General features: G+C 37.8%; 1 protein-coding gene and 1 pseudogene across 1 annotated transcript; both read right to left on the reverse strand.

Annotated features, from left to right (window-relative positions):
- Window positions 1–832: 832 nt before the first annotated feature.
- Window positions 833–1,136, reverse strand: LOC125097618 (60S ribosomal protein L36a-like; annotated as a pseudogene).
- Window positions 1,137–4,743: 3,607 nt separating this feature from the next.
- On the reverse strand, window positions 4,744–26,686 carry BTF3L4 (basic transcription factor 3 like 4). The gene is made up of 6 exons (XM_047725423.1): window positions 26,544–26,686; window positions 22,854–22,920; window positions 18,768–18,881; window positions 6,836–7,037; window positions 5,744–5,803; window positions 4,744–5,201 (listed from the first exon to the last, which is right to left on the reverse strand). Exons 2-6 carry the CDS (start codon window positions 22,905–22,907, stop codon window positions 5,155–5,157), a joined length of 477 nt encoding a protein of 158 aa, XP_047581379.1. The 5' UTR covers window positions 22,908–22,920; window positions 26,544–26,686; the 3' UTR covers window positions 4,744–5,154.
- Between the last annotated feature and the right edge of the window lie 117 nt (window positions 26,687–26,803).

A 26,803-nucleotide genomic window follows, 5' to 3' on the forward strand; every position in this document is an offset into this window, starting at 1 on the left:
AGTCAACATGGGGCTCAATCTCACACCCCTGAGACCATTACCTGAGCTAAAATCAAGAGTTGGATGCTTAACCTACTGAGCTTATTATTTTTTTAAATGCTCTCTACACGTGAGGCTCAAACTCATGACCCTGAGATCAAGAGTCATATGCTCTTCCACCTGAGCCAGCCAGGCACCCCAGACTTGCTTTATCTTCTGTTTGATTTTTAAACAGAAAAAGTGTGTCTGCAGAATAAATTCATCACCTTGCTCAAGTTTACTGAATATTTTTGACAAGGTATGCTAAAAGGTGGCAAAATTTTCAGAAGAAGCACCAGTGTCAGGGAGATCAACTTGTGTAACCCCAGGAGTTTTTGCCCAAACACTTCCAACTAAAGATCCTGTCCCAGGTTATGTATCTAATTATTAAGTTTATAAAAGTCAATTCCTGAATATACAAAAATTACAAATCCTACTTTAAGAAAGCTTCAAACTTACTTCTTTACTAAGTCTTAAGATAGGTTTGACTTTAAGCTAATATTGAGTGATATTTGAGTATATATGAGGTTCCCTCTCTGTAGGCCACATACACATAATTTCCATTTCAGTGAACACTTGTCAAATGGTGTGGGGTGATGTTTAGTATGTAGACTCTAGAATTTGATAGATCTAGATTGGAATCCTTGTTCTCCTACCAATCAGTTGTATAACTTTTGGCACCTTCTCTAAACCATTTATTCTTCCTCTTTAAAGTAGGACTGGGATGCCTGGCTGGCTTATTTGGCAGAGCATGCAACTTTATTTTTTAAACATAACCTCAAGATTTTGTCATCTTCATAATAAATTATGAAGCTTAGAACTGGATCACTTGCCCCTTTTATCTCCTCCCAGTTCAAAATGCTTGCATCTCTTAATGGTCAGCATTCTTAGATCTGCAGTTGGGCTCAAAATATTCAAGCCTCAGTACAATCTTCTTTGTAGTTTTAGTCTTTTTCTGAAAAATTGGCTTAGTCTGCCCACCATAGCCACTCTGCTTCCTGTTATATAACGCTGCTTTCCCTAGGCATAATCTTTGCCTTTCTTGTCGTCACTTTGTGGGGTTGGTGCTTGCCACACTTCTTGCAGAAAGTCTGGCAGGTTTTGGGAACATTCACCATATTTGCAAGCATGCTATTGGCACAGAAAGCAGAGCATGCAACTCTTGATCTTGCGATCATGAGTTCAAGCCCTACGATGGGTGTAGAATTTACTTAAAAAATAAGTAAAAATAAAAATAAAAGTTGGATACAGTATCTGTCTCACTGGACTGTTTGAGTTCAATGAGATAACTGTATCCAATAGTTTTCATTATGTACTAGTTATTATGACCGTGAGTAGACTACATGTTGGTTACTATGCTAAATGTTGGGGATAAAAGATGTATGACACCCCACCTGCCCTCAAGGTGCTCACGATCTAGAGGGGTTAAATATAAGGAAAATTAAATAATCTTAATATTGTACTATAGTAAACATATGTGCAAAGGAATGGAAGCTTGAAACAGAATGGCATGTTGGAGATAAATGTTAAAGGCTGTGACATGCTCAGATATGAAATTTAGGTAGTTTGTCTCCTGTGTAGAGGATGAGCTGAAGGGAGTGACTCATAAGCAAGACCAATGGGGAGGATATGATAATCCAGGCAAACTTATATGGCAGAGCAATTTAAAGGTTGAACTGGAGGACAGCAGTGTAGAATGGAGCCTTGCTGTGCCTAGAACCATGAACTCCTTTCTGCCATGACTTGGGAGATGACACACTTGAATCATCTTTTGTCTTCATGTTAACCATTTAAGGGGTTCTAAGGAACCCTATCTGACCATTTTTCAGGCTTATTTTACAGAAGAGGAAACAGGTTCAGAGAGCAAGGCCATCATTGCATTATTACAGGGGCACTATTCACACTGTGTTCTATAAAAATGGTGTTCCCTGGAACACAACAAATATGAATGACAGCCTCTGAAGTTGTGTACTGTAGCAGCCTGGTTGCAAAGGTTGCAGCATGGTACGTAATGGAACTGATGTCTATCTAAAAACCTGTGTATTTCCTACTATACCATACTATGTCTAATCATGATGTCATTTATGGATACATAGCATAATTGGGTTAAACACTGACTTACAACAAAGAAATAAATCAAACACAGCCCAATATGGGTCTTCACAGGAACCTGGTATGCATACTAAATTAGTGGAATCCCATAAATACTAATTAACAACAAATCAAAGTGCTTTATGTATTCTTTTTTTAAAAGATTTTATTTATTTGTCAGAGAGAGAGAGCGCACAAGCAGGGGGAGTGGCAGGCAGAGGGAGAAGCAGGCTCCCCACTGAGCAAGGAACCCGACATGGGATTCGATCCTAGGACCCTGGGATCACGACCTGAGCCAAAGGCAGACACTTAACCCACTGAGCCACCCAGGCGTCCCATTTCTTAAACCATTAGTTAATAGGAAAAGTAGGATAAAACAAGGATAGGGTCCCAACTATTTACTTGGGGCTTCCCTAAGACAGATAAATGAGGAACTTCACATGAATGGAAAGGACTAATCACAAAAACTAAGACCATGAATCAATTTTGTACAGACATTTCTTGAATTATCCCCAAATTTTAAGGTAAATTTTCCCAGCAAATGCTTATTCTATAGTTATCTTGGCAAAAAATACATGATCCTCTTAGAAAGAATACATTTAGTTATTATGTCGTATATTAAAAAGCTGTATAATTAATATTTATGCCAAGAACACTATTTACAAAAGTTTCATCCATAATTATCCATGCCTGCTCACTCTGAGGGCAGGAACATTTCTTTGGATTGAATCAAGATCTCAATATGCCTTTTCCAGGAAAGGGGAAGGTATGAAAATACAAAACAAAAAAGAATACTGGCCCGGCTTATTGCACCCAAAGGAGGCCAGCCATTAAGAGTAGTCAAAATGTGATCAAAACGGAAAAAGAGGAAACAGTATACACATACAAAAAAGCTTTATGGGTCTTGATAAAAACACACATTTCTGAAAATATATAAAATCAGTTCCTTGAGAATTTTCAGAAATGAGATTCATCGAATTACAGGAGCAGGAAAAATGTTAAGATTTAGAAACATCGCACTTGTCTGATGATGAACTTCAGAGCAGTTAGGTGACCTGGCCAGGTCGCATGGTTAACGCCAAGCCTGGACCGGGACCCAAGTTTCCTATTTCCAGATGAGTGCTTTTTTTCAGTTGCTATACTATCTCTTACATGTTCTTAATCACTTGGAAGTCTCCATAACTCTCTGTCCCACAATGCACACATTGGGGACAGTCAGAGGAAAAGAATTCTGGACTATGTAGACCATTTAGAGCTATTAACCTAACCATGGATGAAACATTATTTCAAATAATGACTGGGCTGAAATTCCTCTGGGGTTGGGGAGTAGAGAGGAAATATAAAAGAAGGAAATTCTGTAGGCAATAATAAGAGAAGCACAAGAGGAAATATTATCCTCTTTTGTTATTTTATTACTGTTACTTTATTTTGTAGTTAGGTCCATATATTATATAAAACAGAACAGGAAAAATGAACAAATTTATAAAATAAATTGAAGTGTCTGGATGAAAAAAATACAAGAGCTTTGCCTTCTTGTCTATCGATCTCTTGATATGTTGTTGGTCTTGCACTTTAGATATCAAATAAAGATATCTAGCTTGAAACAAAAGTAGATATGCTGCAAGGTTAAGCCACAGTTAGTTTGCTGGTGGGCCAGGAAATGATAGATTTTCTAAATCTTATCCTTAAATACTGGCTATAACAAATGCTGATATAGCAAAATGCAAGCTTTTATCATCAGACAGCAAGAGGGAAACTTGAATTAATAAATGCAACTTACCTCCAAGTCCTCTGAAAGGAGGTGAAAAAAATAAATACTGTATTTTACCAGTGTTCCCCAAAAGCATTACTCTAAGCATGCAGGAGGATGCTGTGAGCAGCTACAACAGTGAGGTCCAATCCAGAGGTAGGTTCAAGACCAAGAGTTAGAGTGGTTGATGAAATCCTCCTGGGGCCAGTACCATTTCACAGAATGACCATTTGTGCTGGGGAATGAGTCTATGGCCTATCTTTTTCTGATTCAAAAGGACATTCCTAATTTTAACCTTGCTGAGTGTAACAGGCATTTTTGCACCAGCTATTAAGAACAGCTAGTATAGAGGATAAGGCTGGCATAAAATTATTTAGCAAGCACATGCTAGCTATTCCAGTTTGAAATCTACCAAACTATAAAATCAGGGAGGAAATAAAAAGTTGAAGATGGAGCTGTTGTTCCTCAGGATGAGGGAAAAATGTCTGACCAAAAGAGGGATTAGGCACTCACTTAACTCTATATGGAGAACATCCTTCTCAGGCTAGGTAGAAGATGAGGAAGAGCATTATCAAAGGCTGACCAGGCCACTGGGAGGCCAAAAGGAGAGGGAAAAGGGATTTAGGAAGAAAGCTAGAAGAAAATCTTCTGGGTCTGACTAGGTAAGTGAATCTAAGGCAATGTACCAAAGATATGCTATCCACTATACCAACATGGAGCTGGTAACAAAATATCTGAAGACATTTGAAACCCAGAAAAATGTATAAAAAATATGTTAACAAAGCAAATTAAAACCAAACTTCCAAGGGTAAAATCTCAGATCTGAAATCCAAGGTACTCACTTTTCTAATTCTGTGCATTATTAGAAAAAAATAAAAAGTAACAAATGTAAAGATTTGTTTTATTTTCTACTGGGGGAAGGAGGATAAATAGAACTGTTTTCCAATTTGCTCTCCACTGTATACACACATACCCACACGCATACATACACATACACACACACCAAAAATACCCTAACAAAAAAACAAAACAGAAAACTGAGAATCAAACACCAAAACACCCTCAAACTGCACCAATACTTCGTATTTTGACCAAAAGAATAGATCCTGGGAGGAAGTGCAAAATGCAAAATCAAATGACCGAAAAATGCTGAACAAACAGCATTATCAATATACAAAATATTTATATTACTGAACTAGTAACAGTTGATGTTCTCCATGTCTGTAAAACTTTGGAACCACATAGCTGATTTGTTAAATCTAGTCCATGCCAGCTTCCAAACTCCAGAAAAAATTTTAGTTAGCTTCATTCTTTGATGCCTCATCAAAATTTTCTACGAGATCTAGGGGAAAAAAAAAGTCAATGAGTTAAAGATACAAAAGAAGAAAAAGAGGTAAATGAAATTCCTAACTTCTAACCCTAATAAAAACCAAATTGTGGCTATTAAAATTAGCCTGAAAACATAAAGAAGAAGAAGAAGAAATGAACGGTGGTATTTCACTAATAATGCTTCATTTATCTGCTTTTAAAACACTAATCCTAAGGAAATATTAGTCTTTTTTTGTCTGAGCAAACTCAGATGAACAGCATTTTTGTATGTCAATCACAATTCCCATGGAAATCATGTAACAATTACTATGCAAATTTAAAATAACTGTGATTCTAATATAACAAATGCAGGCAGCAGAGCTTTTGTGACAATTTCTGATTCTAAGTTCTAAATGGGAAGACTTTTATTCTTTTTCATTAGATTGTATCCATACTATTGTGAATCAGTTTAAATTCACAAGTTCACCATCAACAAAAACTGAAAGTCATTAGAAAATGAATTAAATGAGATAAACAGTCTGCTAAAAATCTTAGTGCTAAAGAAATGTCACTTACCTGGAACGTCATCATCCTCTTCGTCAATGTCTTCTGGTTTTGGTGCTTTGCTATCCAACACTACAAAACATTTTAGAATTAGTTCTTAAGAACAAAGGCCTTTAATAGAACACTTGTATTGTTTATTCTTTTCTCCTGTCTAAATCTTATAATAGTTGTTCAGAAAAAGCTAAAAAGATTGTCTGACCTAATACCATATTTTTTTACTTAACACTAAAATCAGTAACATTTTAACTTCATTAGGTATATACTAAATACAGCTGGCAGTTTCAATGGGCGGTGAGGGTAAAATTTATTTGGAAAATGAAATAATTCTGATGGCTGGAATAAAAAGATACTACAGTTAATTTATTTTATAAATTCCATATGCTTAAAATAAAAAAAATCAATATTCAAGACTTTCCATCTCTTCTGATATAAGGAAGTATCCAGCCGTATAGTATGGGCACTGATAGAAAAGGCTCTTGGATTTTGAGGGGTGACAAGATGTTTGAAACCAGGGCTACTGTGGAAATTCTGAACTTATAGTTGCCGTGCCTGTAGTCCAATCAACAATATTAAACAAAAATACAGTTCTCTCATAACAGTATCTTCTTCTTGTAATTAGTCAGAAGTGACTATTAGGGGCGCCTGGGTGGGTCAGACCTTGGGCATCTGCCTTTGGCTCAGGTCATGATCCCAGAGTCCTGGGATCAAGGCCGCATTGGGCTCTCTGCTCAGCAGGAAGCCTGCTTCTCCCTCTTCCACTCCCCCTGCTTGTGTTCCCTATCTTGCTGTGTCTCTGTCAAATAATAAATAAAATCTTAAAAAAAAAAAAAAGTGAATATCAAATGCTGTCTGTAAAATGTGGTCTACAGATCTTTTAGGTAATTACCTCAACTCTATTACCAAAATGTATCCATATATTCTATAAGCTACACTGCACAATTATTAAAGAAACAAATTCAAAGATTTATGAAGCATATGAGCAACATTCTGTATGTAAAAGTAAAATTTACATACAAATAAATCCTTCCAGTATAAAATGGACCTTTTAACTCATTAGGTTCTTTAGATTACAGCGAAGGAAGGATACTGAACGGAAATACCTACCTTGCCGTGGGAACTGTTCAGCTAACTTCCTAAGACTTGTTAAGCTGTCAGCACCAAGCTGACTTAATATTCCAGGAAGCATTTCTGTGATTGGTTTGGCTTCTGCATGACCAGTAATTGCAAAGGTGTTAGCAGAAAGGGAAGCTTGGACTTTGGGATTGTTGAAATGAATAACTGTCCCATCATCTTTAATCATGTTCACCTGTATGATCATAGAAGAAAAATGTACTTCACATATCTGGTACAACTAAAACAGTATCTGTTTAAATAACAACTTAGCCAATTATGGTGTTTTTGTTTTTGTTTTTAAAAACAATCCCAAGGTAGTAATTGTCTAAGCAGTAGATAATGGGTGGAAAAAGACCCTAGCAGCAACAAAGTAAAATGGTGTAGATGGCACAAATTACTAGGATGGTCAAGAAACATTTTATTATAGAATCTAGATTTTAAATTCAAAGACTTTTGCTACTATGAGAAAGAAGTTCATGCCATATTTTAAAAATAATGGAATTATCAACTAAGAACTGGCTTCTTAATAAAACTACCCATTGTCTTACCCGATTTACAACACTGAACTAAATTGGTACATTTGGTGGGTGGGACAGCATCTTTCTTAGGTGACACGTTGTAAAGGGTAATAGTGTACAATAAAAAATAACCACTGAAAATCCGTAAAGAACACTCAGAAATTTAACCAGATGTTTCATTCCTCTGAACACTTAGTAAATTTACAAAAATTTCAGTTTGTTCTCCTCATGTCATTCTTTATAAAAGATTTTGTCAGTTCCTCTAACTCTTACATATAGCTTTTCAACAACCTTCAATAAGCCTTGTAAATGTCAAAGAGGCTCTCCAACCCACTTGCCTGGCCACCTGAACATGCTTCATCAATCACTGGGAAACCTTTAAAATCATCCTCACATTCTTTTGGTAGCTTTCACCACATGAATTGACTGTTTCAGATTCAATTTTATCCACTGCCTGAAAAGGAAGGTTAAACATGTGCTATTTAAAAGATTATTTTTCTCTCTCACTCATGCACTTTCTTATTATGTTTTAGTAAAGCTGAATTTGCATAAGTTAAATGTTTGAATAATGTGATTTCACTAGTAGTTGATTTCACTGTGTAAGTTACCTTGATGGTAACATGCTTATTATAGAAAAAGGTTAGGAGAGTTAACTCTTGGCTACTTTAGAAGCATTTCATGATCCATCCAAAAACTGCCCTTGTCAAAATCAAGCAGAGATGCTGTGTTCTCCATGGTCAGTGGAAGTGGGTGATCATCACCACTGATAGCACCAGAAAGGAAGGGGAACAAAGGGCTTCTAAATTTCAGGCAACATCTGGAACACAGAGAAAGAAGGCAAATCCTCTGGAAAAAAATTGTAACTAAGATCTACAAATAATTTCCTAGGTTTCTCTGACAAAAATCACTATTTGAATTCTATACCGTTCCCTCTATCCGTATTTTAATTAAGGTTCTATTATACATATTACACACAGTAAGCATTCAATCCAGCCGTTCTGAACAAATACCATTGTGAGTTAAAAACAATTTATACTGACTTTAGAGAAAGAGAAATTATATAGTTCTGAAGATAATTATAGTTTAGGTAGAAAAGTTTAACAGTAAAGTGGCTGAAAATTTGGAAGAGGAAGGACTTGAGAAGGAGGTAGCATAGTGGATATGGAATGGAATGTTCTGCATCTATCCTAGCATGAGAAAAGAATAAAGATATGGTAGGACTCTATATTCTAAATTAAGACCAAATCTCTATAATACATCTAGGAATGAAAAGAGTCTGAAATATTAGAATCTGAGATATTTATTATTTATAAATGTTAAAATCACAAGAGATTTGAAATCAATATTGGTCCAAAAGTCAGGTCATGTATTTATTGAAAGAGGTTTTCTTTTTTTTTTTTTAAGATTTTATTTATTTATTTGACAGAGAGAGATCACAAGCAGGCAGAGAGGCAGGCAGAGAGAGAGGAGGAAGCAGGCTCCCTGCTGAGCAGAGAGCCCGATGCGGGGCTCGATCCCAGGACCCTGAGATCATGACCTGAGCCGAAGGCAGCGGCCTAACCCACTGAGCCACCCAGGTGCCCCTGAAAGAGGTTTTTCTAGTTCAAATCCCTTTTAGAGAAATAAATACTAAAGACAAAAGCTCTTGTTTAAGCAACATATCCAAGGACAAATAGCTAGTTACATGCAAACCTAGAACTTGAGTGTGGGTCCCCGAATTTCTGTTTAGTTTCCTTCCTCATTCTTTTTTTTTTTTTAAGATTTTTATTTATTTATTTGACAGACAGATCACAAGCAGGCAGAGAGGCAGGCAGAGAGAGAGGAGGAAGCAGGCTCCCCGCTGAGCAGAGAGCCCGATACGGGGCTCCATCCCAGGACCCTGAAATCATGACCTGAGCCGAAGGCAGCGGCTTAACCCACTGAGCCACCCAGGCGCCCCTCCTTCCTCATTCTTAAAAATGTTTATTTCCCTACAAAAATTCAATTCTGTGACCTCGTGAAAGCTTGCCAGAGAATTATTTATCTCAAAATACAGGCTAAATGGAGAATGCAAAAAAATGCAACACAGATATATACATAATATATATCTTACTGGCTACAAAACAAGCAAGAAGCCCTAGCCCCCAAATCGTGAATTTTCCTGTGTTTAAGCTTCTTTACCAAAGGCTAAATGTTAGGTCCTATTTTACAACCTGATAAAGGTCTTTGTAGTTTAAATTGAGTTTAGTGTGAAAAGCAGGATGAATTCCATCTAAGGCTGTGAAATAGAAATAAATTTAAATATGGTTGTTTTAAATAGGGTTGCACAAAAGTTGTAGCTCTGTGAATAAAAAGGTCCAAAAAGGGGTGGAGAGTTTAGTTAATTTTAGAATTGAGAATTAAGTTTTAGAAGTTAAAGGCTAGAATATTTTATTTCTACCATTCCTTCCTCTCTACTGAGCAAATAACATGGTTATATAAGGCTCCTAGATGCAAGCTATTAGACTATCAAAGAATGAATTGTTGGGTTGAGCAAGATCAGTTAGACACTTCCTCCACCAAAGGAAGGGATAAGGAACTTGTTAAATTCACAAAGCAAACTGTATGCATTTCATATGAAGACTTCACTTTTTCTAGTGATTTTACTGCTGTGTGGTCCATATAAGTGGTACAATCTACATACGTATAAAAATAAGGAGCACACAAGGAAACAAAGACCATTAAACTAGCTACTATACCAGCTCAGGTCCTTTCCCAATCAAATAACCCTATTATATAAAAATGTTTTTTCCACTTTAACAGGTAGCTGAAGGTAAAGGATGCTACTTGAGCAATGGAGGAAGTAGCAATTTTGAGACCCTCGTGCACACCACCAGATGCCCCTGCTCTTATTTTTTGCTTGAATAATACTGACATGTTTTGTAGTTATCAAAAATATTGTCTCACATGCCTAATACATTTACATATGCTGTTGTCACTGTTTAGAAGAATCCTTTTCTGCTTTTCCACGTTGCAAATTCCTGTTTATCCAAGACTTGGATCAGATGCTTCTTTCTCTGTAAAAATTTAGGATTGTTTGTGCACTTCCTGCACCTCATGGGTATTGCAAATATATGGAATTATCTTGTAGTGTAATTGGGTTTCCAAGTCTTTGACTTTATTAGAAGGTGAACACCTTGGATCAGAGACCATGCCTTACTAGACATAGTATGCCCCCAAGTGTCCAGTACATAACAGTCACTCAAATGTGCCAAATGAATGGGACACCTCAAATACAATTTATTTTAAAATCTTGGATGCTGTCAGACTTCAACTCTCCAAATGCTAAAGGGTCATCTCAAATTTAGAAATAGCTCCAGTAGTTCTCTTAATGAAGATGCTCAGAATGTCCTGAGCTGTATCTTAGCCTTGACTTTTCTTATTGTTCAGACTTTTCAGAATCAGCCTGAATGCCCTACAGCATTCAGGAGCATTTTAAGTCATTCTTGACAACTGCTGGGTGGCCCCATTATGCTGTTATCAAAACCAGCAAAGGCTGACCTCTGAGGAGGTCACATATATTATCACAGCAACCTTCTATCTGGTAAATCTGATGTGTGCTTTAATCCTATACAGCAATACATTTTTATGGCTCTAGGAGGCTCACAAATTTACCATAGGAGACTCACAAATTTACCACTGACTCTACAGCTCTTGCTGATAACCACCCTCTCAGTTCACAGAGGAAGTTTAAATTCTTCCATGTGATTTTTTTGGTATCTAAGTCCCCACTAGGAGAACTGACAGTTGTCTTAAAAATCAAGTTTTACTGCTACTCCTTCCTTTATGTACTTATCTACTTATTTTTAAAAGACTGCATTTTTAAATAATCTCCACACCCAACATGGGGCTTGAACTCACAACCCTGAGGATCAAGAGTTGTATGCTCTACCAACTGAACCAGCTAGCTGCCCCTGTAATGGCATTTAAATGTTTATCAGGAAAGTCACCTTTTATTGCCTTACTCCTGTATCTTAATGGGGTGAAATAATAGACATTTTAAGAAAAAAGGACATCGTGTCTGCGGTTTTGTGAGGCTAAGGGAGGTAAAAGTTTGAAAATTATGCCCTTGGTGCATACTTCCATAAGTATCTTTCACAATCAGTCCTTTTAAGCTCAGCACCTGCTTATTTCTAAAGGCTAGTATGAACATAATCTATTATTGTTGATATGAGCTAAAGCTAACAGCTGTAATTTAAACTACGATATGCTGGGATCATTTTCTCTTATGCTCTGGAGGCAAGAGTCTGATGAGATGGATTCTTCACAGCTATGTTATAGATAGTATAAAATGGCACAACTATTTGAAAAGCAATTTGGCAACATGAAGAATTCTAAAATGTTCATGCTCGTTCAGCCAGTAACTGTATTTCCAAGAATCTCTCTGAAGGAAATCAGAGATAAAGATACATATTATGTATATTGAAACCAAACATGTGATTCTTTTATTATCAAAGCATCATAATGTATTATAAATTAAGAAATGTTAAATTATGGTATATCCATTGGAATATAAGCAGACATCTACACTGTTAAGTTTTTTTTTTTTTTTTTTTTTTTTTTAAGATTTATGTAGTTATTTTAGAGACAGAGAGCGAGAGAACATGAGCAGGAGGGGCAGAGGAAGAGGGAGAGAGAATCCAAAACAGACTTCATGCTGAGTCTGAAGCCCCACATGGGGCTTGATCTCATGACACCGGTATCATGGCCTGAGACAAAACCGAGAGTTGGATGTTTAACTGACTGTACCACCCAGGTGCTCCAAGAAGAGTTTTTTAATGATACGAAACAATTTTCATAATATAATGCTATTTGGGGAAAAAAATTCCAAATTGTGCATCTAGCTACAGTCTCAAACATGTTAAAAGTACATGCATCTAAAGATAGGAAAGAAATACAAAACTAATAGTAGTTGTTTCTGGGTAGTGGGGATTATGATCAAATGTTCGTATCTTCTTATCTTCTGTATACCCATAACTTCCTATAATGTTTTATATATATTTACATATTTATAATGACAATATATATATTTTTAAAGATTTTATTTATTTATTTATTTAAGAGAGAGAGAGAGAGAGAGAGAGAGACCGCAAATGTGTGAGCAGGGGAAGGACCAGAAGAGGAGAGGGAAAGAATCTCAAGCAGACTCCGCACTGAGCATGGAGCCCAACATTGGGCTTGATTCCATCACTCTGCAATCATGACCTGAGCTGAAACCAAGAGTCAGAGGCTCAACCAACTGAGCTACCCAGGCACCCCGACAACAAAATATTTTTATATTGGAAGGGGGAAGCTATTTTAAAAACAGACAATGTTCATCAACAGATGAATGGATAAATGTGGTATTATCCATACAATGGAATATTATTCAGCTATAAAAGGAGTGAAGTTCTGATACATGCTAAAACATGGATGAACCTTGAAAACATTATGCTAAATGAAGTATGCTAGACACAAAACAAATATTGTATTACACAAAATATTTACAACAGGCAAATCCACAGAGACAAAGAGTAGGTTACAGGCTATCGAGTTAGGGAGGGGGGGATGAAAAGTTATTGCTTAATGGATATAGAGTTTTGGTTTGAGATGATAAAAAATTTTGGAAATAGGGGCACCTGGGTGTCTCAGTCAGTTAAGCGTCCACCTTCAGCGCAGGTCATGATCCCAGGGTCCTGGGATTAAGCCCGTATTGGACTTTCTGTTCAGTGGGGAGCCTGCTTGTCCCTCTCCCTCTGCCTGCTGCTCTCCCTGCTTGTATTCTCTCTGTCAAGTAAATAAATAAAATCTTAAAAGAAATTAAAAAAAAATTTTGGAAATAGGTAATAGTTGTGGTTGCACAACACTGTAAATATAGTACTACTGAACTGTACTTAAAAATGGTTAAAATGACAAATTTTATGCTGCATATATTTACTACAATAAAAAATAGTAAAAAAACAAAAACCCAAAAAATCAGGATCTTAAAAGAAAAAGTAAGGCTGCTATGATAGGATAAGGTAAGTGGGACATGGTATTTCCCTTTTACTCTCCTGTACTCAGAGCTGTCCACACATTGGCACCTGAGGCTCTGGTTGGAGGAAGAAAGAATTGTGGTTAAGGGTCAACCAAGGTTCTCCTTCTGGTATAACTGGTTCAGGAAAAGGAAAATATAAACAGTAAAATTTATGAGGACAATTATAAAATTTACATTCTCAGCCCTAAGTGTTTTCCTGAGCTCCAGTGTCCTGTGGCTAACTTTTTTTTTTTTTTTAAATAAGTAATCTCTATGCCCAACATGGGGCTTGAACTCACAATCCTAACATCGAGTTGTATGTGCCACTGAATGAGCCAGCCAGGCACCCCAATGTCTAACTTTTTGAGAACAATTCCATCTCAAATAATCAGTATCCCTTAAACTTAATAGGCCCCAAATAAACTCATCATGAGAGTCAGCATGCTACAGACTATAATGAATAAACACGGTCCCTGCTATCAAGTTCTTATAATCTGAAAAAAAGACTAATTGGTTAATAAGTAACCATTATACCCCACAATATAAGGTTGTCATTAATAAATGTATTACAGCAGAGCAACTTAAGCTAAGGGCAATGGAAGTAGAAAGAAGGGGCTGATTAATTAATCAGACCTGGAAATAAAGAAGTTCCAGAGGCAGAATTATATCCTAGTTACAATAGAAGATGCCCTCTGAATATAAAACTCTATGAAGCAACTAGGCCGTCTGGATCAGAGATTCCAATTTTTGATGACACTGCTTACCAAATAAATTTGATAAAATCAATAACTTCTGAGAAACAGAACAGATCCCACTGTTGATGGATTTATTTTATCAGGTAAAGACAGGTAATGGCATGGTCGCTATATTCAACTAGATTACCAAATAAGAAGCACATCCAAATACCTTCAAATGTTAGAGCATATAAAACATTTTTAGAAATTTAGATTATAAATTTGGATTTTGGAATTTTGGATTATAAATCTTCTGGGGTCTGCCTAGGAATTCCTTCGTAAAACCTAGGCTTTTGTATGAAACAGTCTCTGACACTCCAGTACCCTTACTTTTTGACAGCTTTGCATTTCTCTGTCTTTGGTAACATGTAAAAGAAATCTATCTATGACTTATAATTTATTATACCAAATCAACAAACTAATGAATACATCAAAGACCAGAGAAGCTTGTCTTAATCCAAATAGTCCTTCAGTTTTTTAAAGTTTCTAGAGTACATAAGTTAAATTTTGGGAGAGGGAAAAAAATCACCAATACCAACAACTTAGAAAGTAAGATTAGAACTTTACTTGGCAGAAGTACAATCCATGAATTTTTGGAATCCATCACTGATTTCCCTGTTCCCCACCCACCAAACTGGATACTTTCTATTTGTTTAATGTTTTGAAGGTCTAAGTACGTAAAACACAGTAATATTTACAAGAATGGCAATGGTGTCTTCTCTTTTTGGAAGTTTTTATCTGCTTTTCTAAAAGTGCTGAAAAACAGAAAGAGCACTTTCCTCAAAGGTCAGGACTTTTTTTTTTTTTTTTAAAGTAAACTCTATATCCAACGTGGGGCTCAAACTCATGACCCCAAGATCAAGAGTTCCCTGCTCTACTGACTGAGCCAGCCAGGTGCCCCAGAGTTCAGCACTCTGAAACAAGTTTCAGACATTCCAAATAAAAGATGACAAAATTGTAATTAATGTGTTTCTTCTATTCTGATATATTTTTTCACATCTTAGTGTTTCTGAAAACTTCTGTACATCTTTTCATGTTTACATTTAATGCAGTAGTTTCTTTTCTCATTCTAAGAGCTGTTTTTAAACTAAATGTGTGTCATCATTTTCTTTAAAAATTTTTTGAAAAAAACTCTACGTTAAACTTAGTAACACAAACATAATGTTTGAGGCAAGCTAGGTTATATATAGTATACTAGATATTCCTACACAAAATCTGCCAAGTGTTATATGAAGTACAAGTATCTTGGCTCTCAAAAAACCAATTTTAGAAAGAGGGAAAGAAGGAAAAAAGTAAAACTCCCTCCCATCTTAGCTTCAAATATTCAGAAATTTTATAGCTGTTACCTTACATTGTTGATTATGCATATTTTCTCTTTAATTAGTCTGTGAGGGCTGAAAGACATCATAGACACATACAGGGTTGGGGTGCAATGAGTGTGTGTATGTGCTTATTATGTAGCACTAATTTTCTTTTTTTTTTTTTTAAGATTTATTTGGGAGGGAAGGGGAGAGAGAGAGACAGTGACAGAGACAGAAGGAGCAGGGGGAGGGGCAAACAGACTCCTCGCTGAGCATGATCCCAGGACTCTTCATGATCCAGGGCCTGAAGTCAGACGTTTAACCGACTGGGCCACCCAGGCACCCCGGTAGCATTAATTTTCTCTTTTATGACTCTTCAAAAAGCTAGAACTGCATCAGTAGTAGCTACGAAAAGGAATTCACACCACAGTTTAATAAGTGCTATAATAAAATAAATACAGGACATTATAAAGGCACACAGGAAAAGCATCTGACCCTTCTTTACACAAATGTGTAAGTGTGCTACCAGGAAGGCTTCTGGGAGAAATAATGCCTGCATTAAGACCTGAAAAAAGAGAAACATCCATGTCTTTGGAAATACTGATAGGGATTTCTTTTATATGTAATGGTGTAACTAATTCTGCATGGTAGGTGTCAATAATACAGGGTTTAAGGCAGATACTTTCTTTCTCTGGTGGTGGGGGGGGGTTTGAGGGATAAAGAGGGGAGCAGGAGGATAGGAAAAGGCTGAGAGAGGATGTAAGAAAATGCAACTGAAAAGACCAAAAGCAGGATAAAACGGACAAAAAGAATGAACTCGGTTTTAACACTCAAGACTCTAACACTTACTAGCTAAGTGATCTTGGGCAGGTACCTAATTCTGTCTCAGCTTTCTTCTCCGTAGCCAGTAACAACTGACTCAAAGAGATGTAGTGAATCTGAAATGGGATATGTTTGTCTTGTTATCTAATTAATTTCCCTACTAGACTGTAAGCTCCAAAGGACAGAGACTATGAATAATAACTTATGAACTACTATCTAGCAAGTCCTTGGCAAATTGCTTGGCACACATGTCCACCAAGTATTGACTATCATTACTTTATTAGAACAATTTCAACTACAAAAATACCATCACTTCAGCAATGCACTGTAACAAATTTGGTTGTATTCTGAAAAGATCAGACTGTTAACTGATTGGTTTTCTTATTATAAAAAACATTTATAAAGTTAATGCTATCTGACCACAAAGAGTTTTATTAATCATAAACATAAAGTGTCCCAAATCTGAACAAAAACAAACATTTAGAAAAACATGCCCTTGGAGATATTACATAGTTAAATCTATACTTCAAAGAGTTATAAATAGAAACTTTTCCTTTCTCTAAAGAGGTGTTTTTCAACCAAGGGTGACTTTGTCCCCTAGGGGGCATGTGAAAAAGTCTGAGGACATTTTTGGTTGTCATAACTCGGCGGGTGTGTGTGTGTGTGTGTGTGTGTGTATAGTGGGGCTACTGGTATCTAGTGTGTAGAGGCCAGGGAAGCTGCTTAAACATCCTACAATACACATGACAGTTCCCACAATAAAGAACTAGCTGGTGCAAAATGTCAATAGTGCTGAGATGGCAGGGCAGGGAGGGGGGAGGGGGAGTCAGAGAGTAGAAATGTATGTAAGGTTGTAAGATGGCCAGAACACTTATAAGTTGTTTAGGTTTAACGTTATCAGAGTTATTGTCTATTATTGCTACTTCTTTTTTTTTTTTTAACCAAGATTTATTTGGATTTTTTTAAAGAGAGGTTTAGAGGGATTTTTCCTCATATATACCCCAGATAAAGAGAATGATCTCTCTGAGAATTATTTTAGGTCAATAAAAATATATAAAAGCTTACAATAGCTCAGAATAAAGTAATGCATATAAAATGCTTAATTTCAAGACTTGCAAATGAAGTTCTAATCTTTATCAGAGTAAGAATGCACAGGTACATTAAGCTAAAAGAAGAAAAGATACATATGTCTTACATTTTCTACCATTTTATCAGTGTACTAATTTTGAAAGTACAAAGCCGACTTAAATGATGTGTTAATATTTATTCATATATGCACAGTAGGAGGAACATGTGGCCATTTCACTGCCTCTTCTCTGGTACTCTGCTATTTATTAGTGATCCTTGCCTCCACATTATCTCTGATCTGTTTTATAGCACATGGGCACGAATGATCTGTTAAAAATTGTGAGGTGGTACCACACATAGTAATGATATTAAATATAATTTAACTTAAACATTCAATTTAATTTATGTCAGTGAAAATTTAAACATTGGTTACTATCAGAAATGGAATTATCGGGCACCTGGGTGGCTCAGTGGGTTAAAGCCTCTGCCTTCAGCTCAAGTCATGATCCCAGGGTTCTAGGATCGAGCCCCGCATTGGGCTCTCTGCTTGGCAGGGAGCCTGCTTCCTCCTCTCTCTCTGCCTGCCTCTCTGCCTACTTGTGATCTCTGTCTGTCCATAAATAAATAAAATCTTTAAAAAAAAAAAAAAAGGAATTATCAGGCAGAAGTGAATTTAGATGGTAACAGGTCATGAAGAGCTGATGTTAATTATCATTTTTCTTGCGTATCTTTTTTTTTTTTTAAAGATTTTATTTATTTATTTGACAGACAGAGATCACAAGCAGGCAGAGAGGCAGGCAGAGAGAGAGGAAGGGAAGCAGGCTCCCTGCCGAGCAGAGAGCCCGATGCGGGACTCGATCCCAGGACCCCGAGATCATGACCTGAGCCGAAGGCAGCGGCCCAACCCACTGAGCCACCCAGGCGCCCTTTCTTGCGTATCTTTTGAAATAACATCCTTTGGCTTCATATTTGAGAAGAGTAGTATCACCAAAATATAATGAGATGATTTTAAAAATTTAACCAATAATTTCCAGAAAAGGTCTAATAAGAAATTGAATCCATGTAAAGCTATTGCTAGAGCTTCTTGATTGAGGTAATAAAAAGATACTGTTGAGTAGAAAGGGAAAAAAATCCACCTTATTTGAAGAAATCTTGGAGTTTATTTCTATGTTATTAGGAAAAAATAACTTATTTTACATGAAAATTTAAAAGCAGTTCCATAATTTTGTCACATATGCCAAATTCTTAGACAGCAAAGTATGATGAATTCCTTATCTGTCAACTAAAATCATTTTTTTTGATCATCCATTTTTATACAATAAGCAAATTCAACACCTAGTCCTTCAGACACCTGGCTGACAATACCTTATTCTTCTAAGCTGATATTTTTCATCTGAAAAGTGTAGATAATCATCTATCAATGTGCTATTTGTTCACATAATTTAACCATTTACAAAATGACCATACCTCTTCAATACCAGCTATATTATTCACAGCCAGTTTTTTTAGAGAACTCTGGAGTTTTTTGTCATCAGCTGTAGCTGTTCTATGTACCACCTTCTTCTTTCTGCGAGCTGTACCCTGAAAAATAACCAAACAGAAGTGTTAGGATGCTTTGCATCTGGCAAGTGCAGTCAGTCACATGTCTTCCTATTCCCAATACTCTAATTAAAACCCACATAAGAAATTGCTGACTTAATACTAATGACTAAGAAGACTGTTCAGAGTTGTGTTAGCCTAACCCAGATTTTTGACAGTCAGTTCTGGTCAGTTCTTATTTTTTCTAATATCCATTTATCATTTCCACATATCATGTTTCAAAAGTTTTCAATAATAAAACAATACAATTGTGTTTAATGACAACTTCCAAATATTACAAGGAATGCTTTTTTATAGTACCTGCCACCCCCTGACAATAAAGTTAAATCTAAAGATATTCTGAAACTTGGAAGATTCTGACATAATTAAGAATCAAATGCCTACAACTGAGTGTTCTACATTCCTAGAATCTAGGAATGAAAACAATCAAGTTCTTACTTCAAGGAGCATACATTACAGTGGGATGAAAAAGTCAATAAATACATGAATGAATTAGATCCTTTCAAATGGGATACGAGTATTAAGGCAAAAAACCCCAGCACAATACTAAGAGTATTTATTGGGTGGGCGCAGAGCAGTACTTTATTGTTCAGGGAGGACCCTCTGAAGAGGTGACATTATGAGCTGAGATCCAAGCAGAATGAAACAAGAGTGAACCTATTGTTTCTACAGAGGGAAAACAGGTCAGTCATGGTTTTGGCAGAGTGTACAAAGGGGAAGGAGGAGGAAAATGCAATCAGAAAGACAGGAAAGGGCCAAATCACGTAGCCTAGAATGCCATGGGTAGGAGTTGGATTTTATTCTAGTTGCAATACGAAGGTTTTAAGCATGGGAATGATTTGATCTCATTTATGATTTTTACAGATGACTAAAGTTGCTGTGGATAATGAACTATAATGAGATCAATCAGGAAGCTACTGCAGTAGTCTTGACGAGAGGTGAGAGTTCTGGCACTGGAGATGGTGAGAGCTTAGACTCTCAGAAGACCCAACATGCTGATGGACTGGACGTGGGATATGAGGAAAAAAGGAATCTAGAATGATGCTCAGAATATTGGCCTGAGCAAATAGTTTGACAATTATACTATTCACTGAGATAGAAAGAGCTCATTTCTAAATGGATACTTTGAAACTTTAGATATGTATTTCCACTGAAAAACTATTTAAGGGGCATCTGGGTGGTTCAGTGGGTTAAGCCTCTGCCTTTGGCTCATGTCATGATCTCAGGGTCCTGGGATTGAGCCCCACGTGGAGCTCTCCACTCAGCAGTGTGCCTATCTACCCCCACCCTGCCCTGCCCGCCTCTCTGCCTGCTTGTGATCTCTGTCAAATAAATAAATAAAATCTTAAAAAAAAAAAAAAAAAAAAAAAGAAAGAAAGAAAAGGAAAGAAAGAAAGAAAAGAAAAACTATTTAAAATAAATTCCGGGACCAATTTAAAAGAAAATATAACCTAAAGCAGAAATAAAATATTACCAAAAGAAGCCTAAGTGTTGAGGGCTAAATCTTTCTGAGTCCTGGAAGGAGGAAAGGAAGAGAGTTTTCCATCTCTGGGTACCTCCTGAAGTACTCAGGGAATCAGCTTTATAGAGAGTAGGCAGGGGCTTCAGCCTCAGCAATGCTGGAGGGAGTGGAAGAGTGTTCTGTGAGTAGCAGCAAAGGTTGTGACAAAATCCAGTTGTTGAAAGATGGACTAGAGATGACTATTTTCACAGATGGTCATTTATTTGAGAAATGTTCCTAACTCAGGGGCAGCTCAACTGCTTGCTGTATGCCTCAAATGAAATGATTCTCAGGTACCTCAAATTTGACATGTCTAAAAGCCTGAGTCCATGAAATTATTCCTCCTATATTTCCTAAGTTTAATAGCTGGGGGTACCACCATCTACCTAGTCTTTATTCCTCTTCATATGAATTATGTAATTCCAACTCCCAAATTTGTGTTCCATATACCAAACCAGCAGTCTCTCAACTTGTTTTCCTCTATGCCAAACTTTCATTTCATTCCTTTCTCCATGTTGCCAGCACCTATCTTTCTAAAATGATTGTTCTTAAAATCTTTCAATAGTTGCCCCTTGCCTGTAGGATAAAATCCTATACTCCATGGGTGCCAGAGTGGCTCAGTTGGTTGGGCAACTGCCTTCAGCTCAGGTCATGATCCTGGAGTCCTGGGAACGAGTCCCGCAGCAGGCTCCCTGTTCAGTGGGGAGCCTACTTTTCCCTCTGACCCTCCCCCTTCTCATGCTCTATCAAATAAATAAATCTTAAAAAAAAAAAAAAACCATCCCGGGTGCGCCTGGGTGGCTCAGTGGGTTAAAGCCTCTGCCTTCGGCTCAGGTCATGATCTCAGGGTCCTGGGATCGAGCCCCGCATCGGGCTCTCTGCTCAGCGGGGAGCCTGCTTCCCTGTCTTTCTCTCTGCCTACTTGTAATCTCTGTCTGTCAAATAAATAAAATCTTAAAAAAAAAAATCCCATACTCCATAGTATGGAATATAAGACTATGATACAACCCCAATTCCCTGGTTGTTTCGCCTTCTACCGTTCTTTATCCATTATACAGTCTAAACTCTAACCGTACCAAACTAAAGCAAGCCATTCCATTAAGCGCCATGCTATCACAGCATCTTAAGTGCCTTAGCAAGCATGAAAATGACGATCCCCTTTTCCCTCTACCCACTTACCCTCACCTATCTACTTAGTGATAAATTCTTGTTTGTTCTCCAAATCTCAGCTCAGTGATGACTTCCTTGTCCCTCCTAGGCAAGAACATCTTGTACCTCATTTTAACATTTACTATTCTGTAGTGTAATTGTGAGCATGTCTCTCTTCCAAGCTAAGCTGCGTCAAGAGAAGAAAATCTTGAGTAGTTTCTCTACTATGTGCTTGGCACATAGTAGGTGCACAGTAAACTAGTTTTATTTACCACCTGGTTTAAAATATGTAATAGTGCTGAACCAAGATCTTCCAAGTACATTCTATGGTTCCTGAATATCCCTACTTTTTGCACTGGTTCATTACCTTATACTTGATGCTACAATGTGACCACTTTGGTTACATGAATGTGTTAATATGACTCCAGAGTCCTATAACTGTATCACTATGGAAGGAGAAAATATAAGTCACTTCTTCCCTTCCCCTTCTATCTCCATCCCTAGGAGCTATGGTTATCATCATAGTAAATGAAAAGTAGAGCTGCTACATAAGTGTCCTACCTACCCTCTTCCCAGGTCTGAACTGAGTACTATTCTCACTTTTCCTTTTACGAAGATTGCTTTGGGCAGAGATAAGGGCAGAGTACTCTCCTTGAGCTGGGGGCTAGAACTGAAGGGAATCAAAGATTCTCAGGATGAACTCTTCCTCAGGCTTCAAAGTACATGGAATAAAATGTCTGTGCTCATATTGACCAATACAGAAGAACAGGCAGGAATTTGGGAGGAAAACCTAGCAATGAACAAAACATACAATCAGCTTGAGCATTTCCAGTGAAACCTAATAAACCTAACTGTACAAGTAGGTATATCCAGTCAAGATGAGGTAACCTCAACATCTGGGATGTCCTGCAAATGAGTCTAACATAATAATCACTATCATTTATTAAGTATGCACACTGTGCCAGACACCATGTTAGGCATTTCATAAGTATTACTTTAATCCTCAGATGCATCTATTTCTGTTCTGCAGATGGAAAGATGGAAGCCTAACAAGGTCAGATAACTTGATCATGTCACGTAACTACCAGATGATTAAGAGGATTCAAACAAAGGTGGCTATTTCCATTGCACCACCAGAGAAGTTTTCTAGTTACCTCTTTTAAATCTAGACAAGTTATTTTCAAATTGGAATGTGGTTTGATCTTGATAAAAGATTTTAAATTTTCAATGACCACAAATCCAAAATAATACTACTATCTGGCAATAATACATATTCCTCTCAATTTTTCTTATGCCACACTCACCTTGCCCCCTATCCGGACCTGAGCCTGAAGTTTGGCTAACTTTTCTTGATTCATGCTGTTGGTAAATCTAGGGGGGGAAAAATAGATTTGTTAAAGTCACTGTTTACCAAAATAAAATAACTGTTTATGCAACAGTACCTTCTGGCTCACTAGGCTTGCAATATGCGTCACCATCATGATCATATTAATCCTGTCTCTATATTCTTAATAAGTATTAATAACTCGTTCTAGCTTTATAAACCAGATATTAAGAGAACCAAAATTAAATAAGACCACAAGGGAGACAAATATACAAACAGAAAATAGAATGGGACTCAAAGTTACCTATTTGAAGATCCCCCCTTAAAAAAACAAAATTCATGGGGCTCCTGGGTGGCTCAGTTGGTTAAGCGGTTAAGCATCTGCCTTCAGCTCAGGTCATGATCCCAGGATCCTGGGATGGAGGCCTGCAGGTCAGGCTACCTGCTCAGCGGGAAGCCTGCTTCCCCCTCTCCCTCTACCCTCCCCCCTGCTCATGCGCACGCTCTCTCTCTGAAATAATGAAAAAAAAAAAAAAAAAAAAAAAACCCACATCAAAATTCATTTCGTTGGCATTCAGTAAAACCTACCCAATTATAAAATCTCTAGACAAGCCAGTTTTTTCCCCCAGAGATTTTTACAGCAGAGCTGTTACCAAATGTTATTAGCACAACCTTTAAGCAGACTTTTTCCTCCCAAATCATAAATGAACCACATATAACCTTGCAACCATAAATAGACCCCCCCCCAAAAGAAACCTGGACAAAGAAGAAATTCAACAATAGGCTGTCTAGCTGTCAAGATATGAGGTAGTCATATCTTTTATTCAAGGTCAGACGGTACGTTAATAACAGGAAAAGAGAGCCAGATTTTTCAGACATTCAGCACTTTAGCAGCCCTTTCCACAGAGTTCATTCAATATTTTGCACTGATATAGTATGTCACACTTGTCAAGATATTCCTGCATACACGGTAAAATACTTCACTGCACGATTTGATAAAAACATCTCTGCTACATTAATTCTAAATCTTTGTGTGTTTGGGGGGAGGAAATTCTTAAATATAAGCTTTTTAAGGCTAATTTTGATTTTGAAAATTCTAAGAAAATTGTAAAGTCATAAATCCTAATCTGATCAGTGATATTCCTACTATAGAAAACAGTTCTTAAATTTATAATGGGTTGTAACATTCCACACTATATAAACAAATACAAGCCAAGGTTAAGGGGCATCTGGGTGACTCAGCTGGTTAATTGTCTGCCTTTGGCTCAGGTCATGATCCCCAAGTCCCTGGATTGAGCCCCGCTTCAGGCTCCCTCCTCAGTGGTGAGTCTGCTTCTCCCTTGCTCATGCTCTCTCTCCCTCTCTCTCTCAAATAAATAAATAAAAATCTTTAATAAAAAAAAAAACAACAAAAAAAGCCAAGGTTAAAAATCTTGTTTTACTTGTTCTGTGGACCAACAGATTATTACTAAGATTTGAGAGAGGGAATAAAAACTTTTACGGCCAATTCTCTAACTGCTTTATAATTATCATTCGCATGACAAAGATAATGTCTTTCAGAGATGAAAGAGAATCGAAGCTTATATAAGCACTATTCTGTATTCTGACACTGGACTTTAGCAGTAACCTGTATATATATGCTTCAAGGCTAAATAAAGTCCAGTTTCCAAATAACATTCAGAATTTATGATTCCTCAATCTTTGCCCATCGCTGTATCACAATGCTCAGCAGCTAAAAACTCCTTTACAGGAGGAATACAAAGCCAGAAGGCTTAGGTGTGTAACAATCTCAACTCAGCCACAGACTCACAGACTTAAAATTGCTGATGCAAATTCCAATGTCTATATTCAATATCCACAGAAAAGGACAAATATTCACTTTCCCCAAAGGAACGTGGCCCCAAAAGTACAGTGAACTGACAAAGAACCTAAAAATTTTTTTACAAAAAAGGGGCTAAGTGAAAATATTAGAACTAGACATAGTAAATCTGAGACTCTTCTGCATTTTGAAGTACCAATCCCCACGAGAAGAGATGGAAGACAGGAGACCGAAGTCAAGATGAAGAGCCTTGACTTGTTTGAAACAAAAGCAAAACCAAAATTAACTCTATATCAATGTGTAGATGAAAGAACAGATTCCATTCTATGTAATCAGTACAACAGAAAACTTGTTCCCAAAACTTATCTCAGAGAAAAACCATTTCAGGGAAGTTGTAAACTCAAGGGGGAGTGGGGAGGGAGAAAGGTGGTCCTTTGTCCACTAGCATGTTGGGGTATGTGGAGTTGAAGTAGTAAAGAGGATTGGACTCAGTCTATGAGAGATGAGATGCCAAGCTCAGAATCTAAACTAGACCTCAAAGATCACTTGATTTAATTCCCTATTCCTCAATCAACTTTTACTACATTATACCCATTATTTCTGTTTTGTATGTGAGGCCATCTCAAATACCTGCAAGCAACAGTAGGGTAGAAATAAATTGTAAACAAATAAAATAGTTCGCCTCTCTCCTAATTTAATGGATTTGGAAATGAGGGTCCAAAAGGGAGAAGTCACTTCCTAGACCCAAAAGGCAGAAGTAACTTCCTAAAAACATAAATTACTGAATTCTTCCTTGGGGACCCTAGGATCATTTAATCCTTTACTCAAGGACTCAAGAAAGGTGTAAATAATGAGATTATAATCAGTATTTATTGAGTGCCCAAGTTCTAAGCATTATGGTAGGCACTTTCACCATGTTTACATATCATGTTTACACACGGATAAAATTAACTTCAACCTTTAGTCCTAACTTTTTATTATGTGGGGTATCTCTAAGAGAGGCACAAATTTTGGAATCAAAAGGATCAAGGTTCTACTACTTAGGACTTCGGAAAGGCATTTTACTTTCTGAACTTGTGTTCCTTCTGTATTAGAAAAGGTTTAACACCACACAACTCATATGGTTGTTTTAAGGATTAAAGGTTAAGTTATCGAGCACAGGGTATGCCTCACTGTAGATACTCAAAAACTGGTAACTATTGTTACCACTCCCGAGGGGACAGCTATGGTGTAAGTGAAAGAACGTGGGAACGGAAGTTGAAACCGCCATTCACTAGCTGTGTAACAGGGTGCCCGTCGGTCAATCAATTTCCTGACAGCCTACTATGCTTCAGGCAGTGTGATGGGGCTATCGAGATGGTCAAGGTAATTTCTCAGGGAGGGAACAGAACTGTAAACAAATACTGCCATTACGAGGTGAAGAGCGCTGTAACGGAATTCAGTCCCAAGCGCTTCGGGGCCGGGGACTGCTAACCTCAGTTTCCCTATCTGTAGAGTGGGAGGATCAAAGGAGACGACAACAGATAGGCTGTTGTCACAGCATTGTTGTTGTGAATAAAAAAGAGTAATGGGAGATAGGCGCGGGACCACCCGCCTCCTGGGACTCAATCTGGGCGGCAGCAGCACGGGCCCCCACAGGGAGCGGTGGTGCTGGGGACCTTCCCTCAGGTGCCGACCCCCAGCTGCGCCGCCGGTAACCGACTAGCCAAACCAGCCGCCTCCGCCCCCACTCGGCGCGCCACGGCGGAAGTGGCAGCCCGAGTGGTTGGCGGGTGTCGGAAGAAGAGGGCGGGGGGAGACCGTGCGCAGCGGCCTATGGCCGTGGAGTGGCGGGACCGCCGGGGGTCTCACCTGAAGCAGGGAGGGTCCTCCAACAACAGCACGCGGCAAGAGCAAGATGGCTGCCTCAGTCGAGACAGAGAAAGACGACGGCAAGAGCGGCGGCGGGAGCGGGGCCCACGTGACACAAGCAGCTCCGCCTCTCTCTCTCACAGGAGCAGCCTATCCCGGGGAACGCATTTACGAACTACAAAACCCAGGCTGCTCTGCGCCTCCCAATAGAAATGCGGCAGGTGCAGGTGGCCGCACTGCATTCTGGAGCTTGCAGTCTC

The sequence above is a fragment of the Lutra lutra genome, chromosome 4, assembly GCF_902655055.1.
Source record: "Lutra lutra chromosome 4, mLutLut1.2, whole genome shotgun sequence".
Classification (NCBI taxonomy): Eukaryota; Metazoa; Chordata; class Mammalia; order Carnivora; family Mustelidae; genus Lutra; species Lutra lutra.

Excerpts from the sequence above, each read along its gene's own strand:
- BTF3L4 (XM_047725423.1), bottom strand. The coding sequence starts at position 22,907 with ATGAATCAAGAAAAGTTAGCCAAACTTCAGGCTCAGGTCCGGATAGGG. Across the intron at positions 5,804-6,835 it reads TGAACAGTTCCCACGGCAAG|TGTTGGATAGCAAAGCACCA; the intron begins GTAGGTATTTCC and ends AATGTTTTGTAG. Across the intron at positions 5,202-5,743 it reads AGAGGATGATGACGTTCCAG|ATCTCGTAGAAAATTTTGAT; the intron begins GTAAGTGACATT and ends TTTTTCCCCTAG.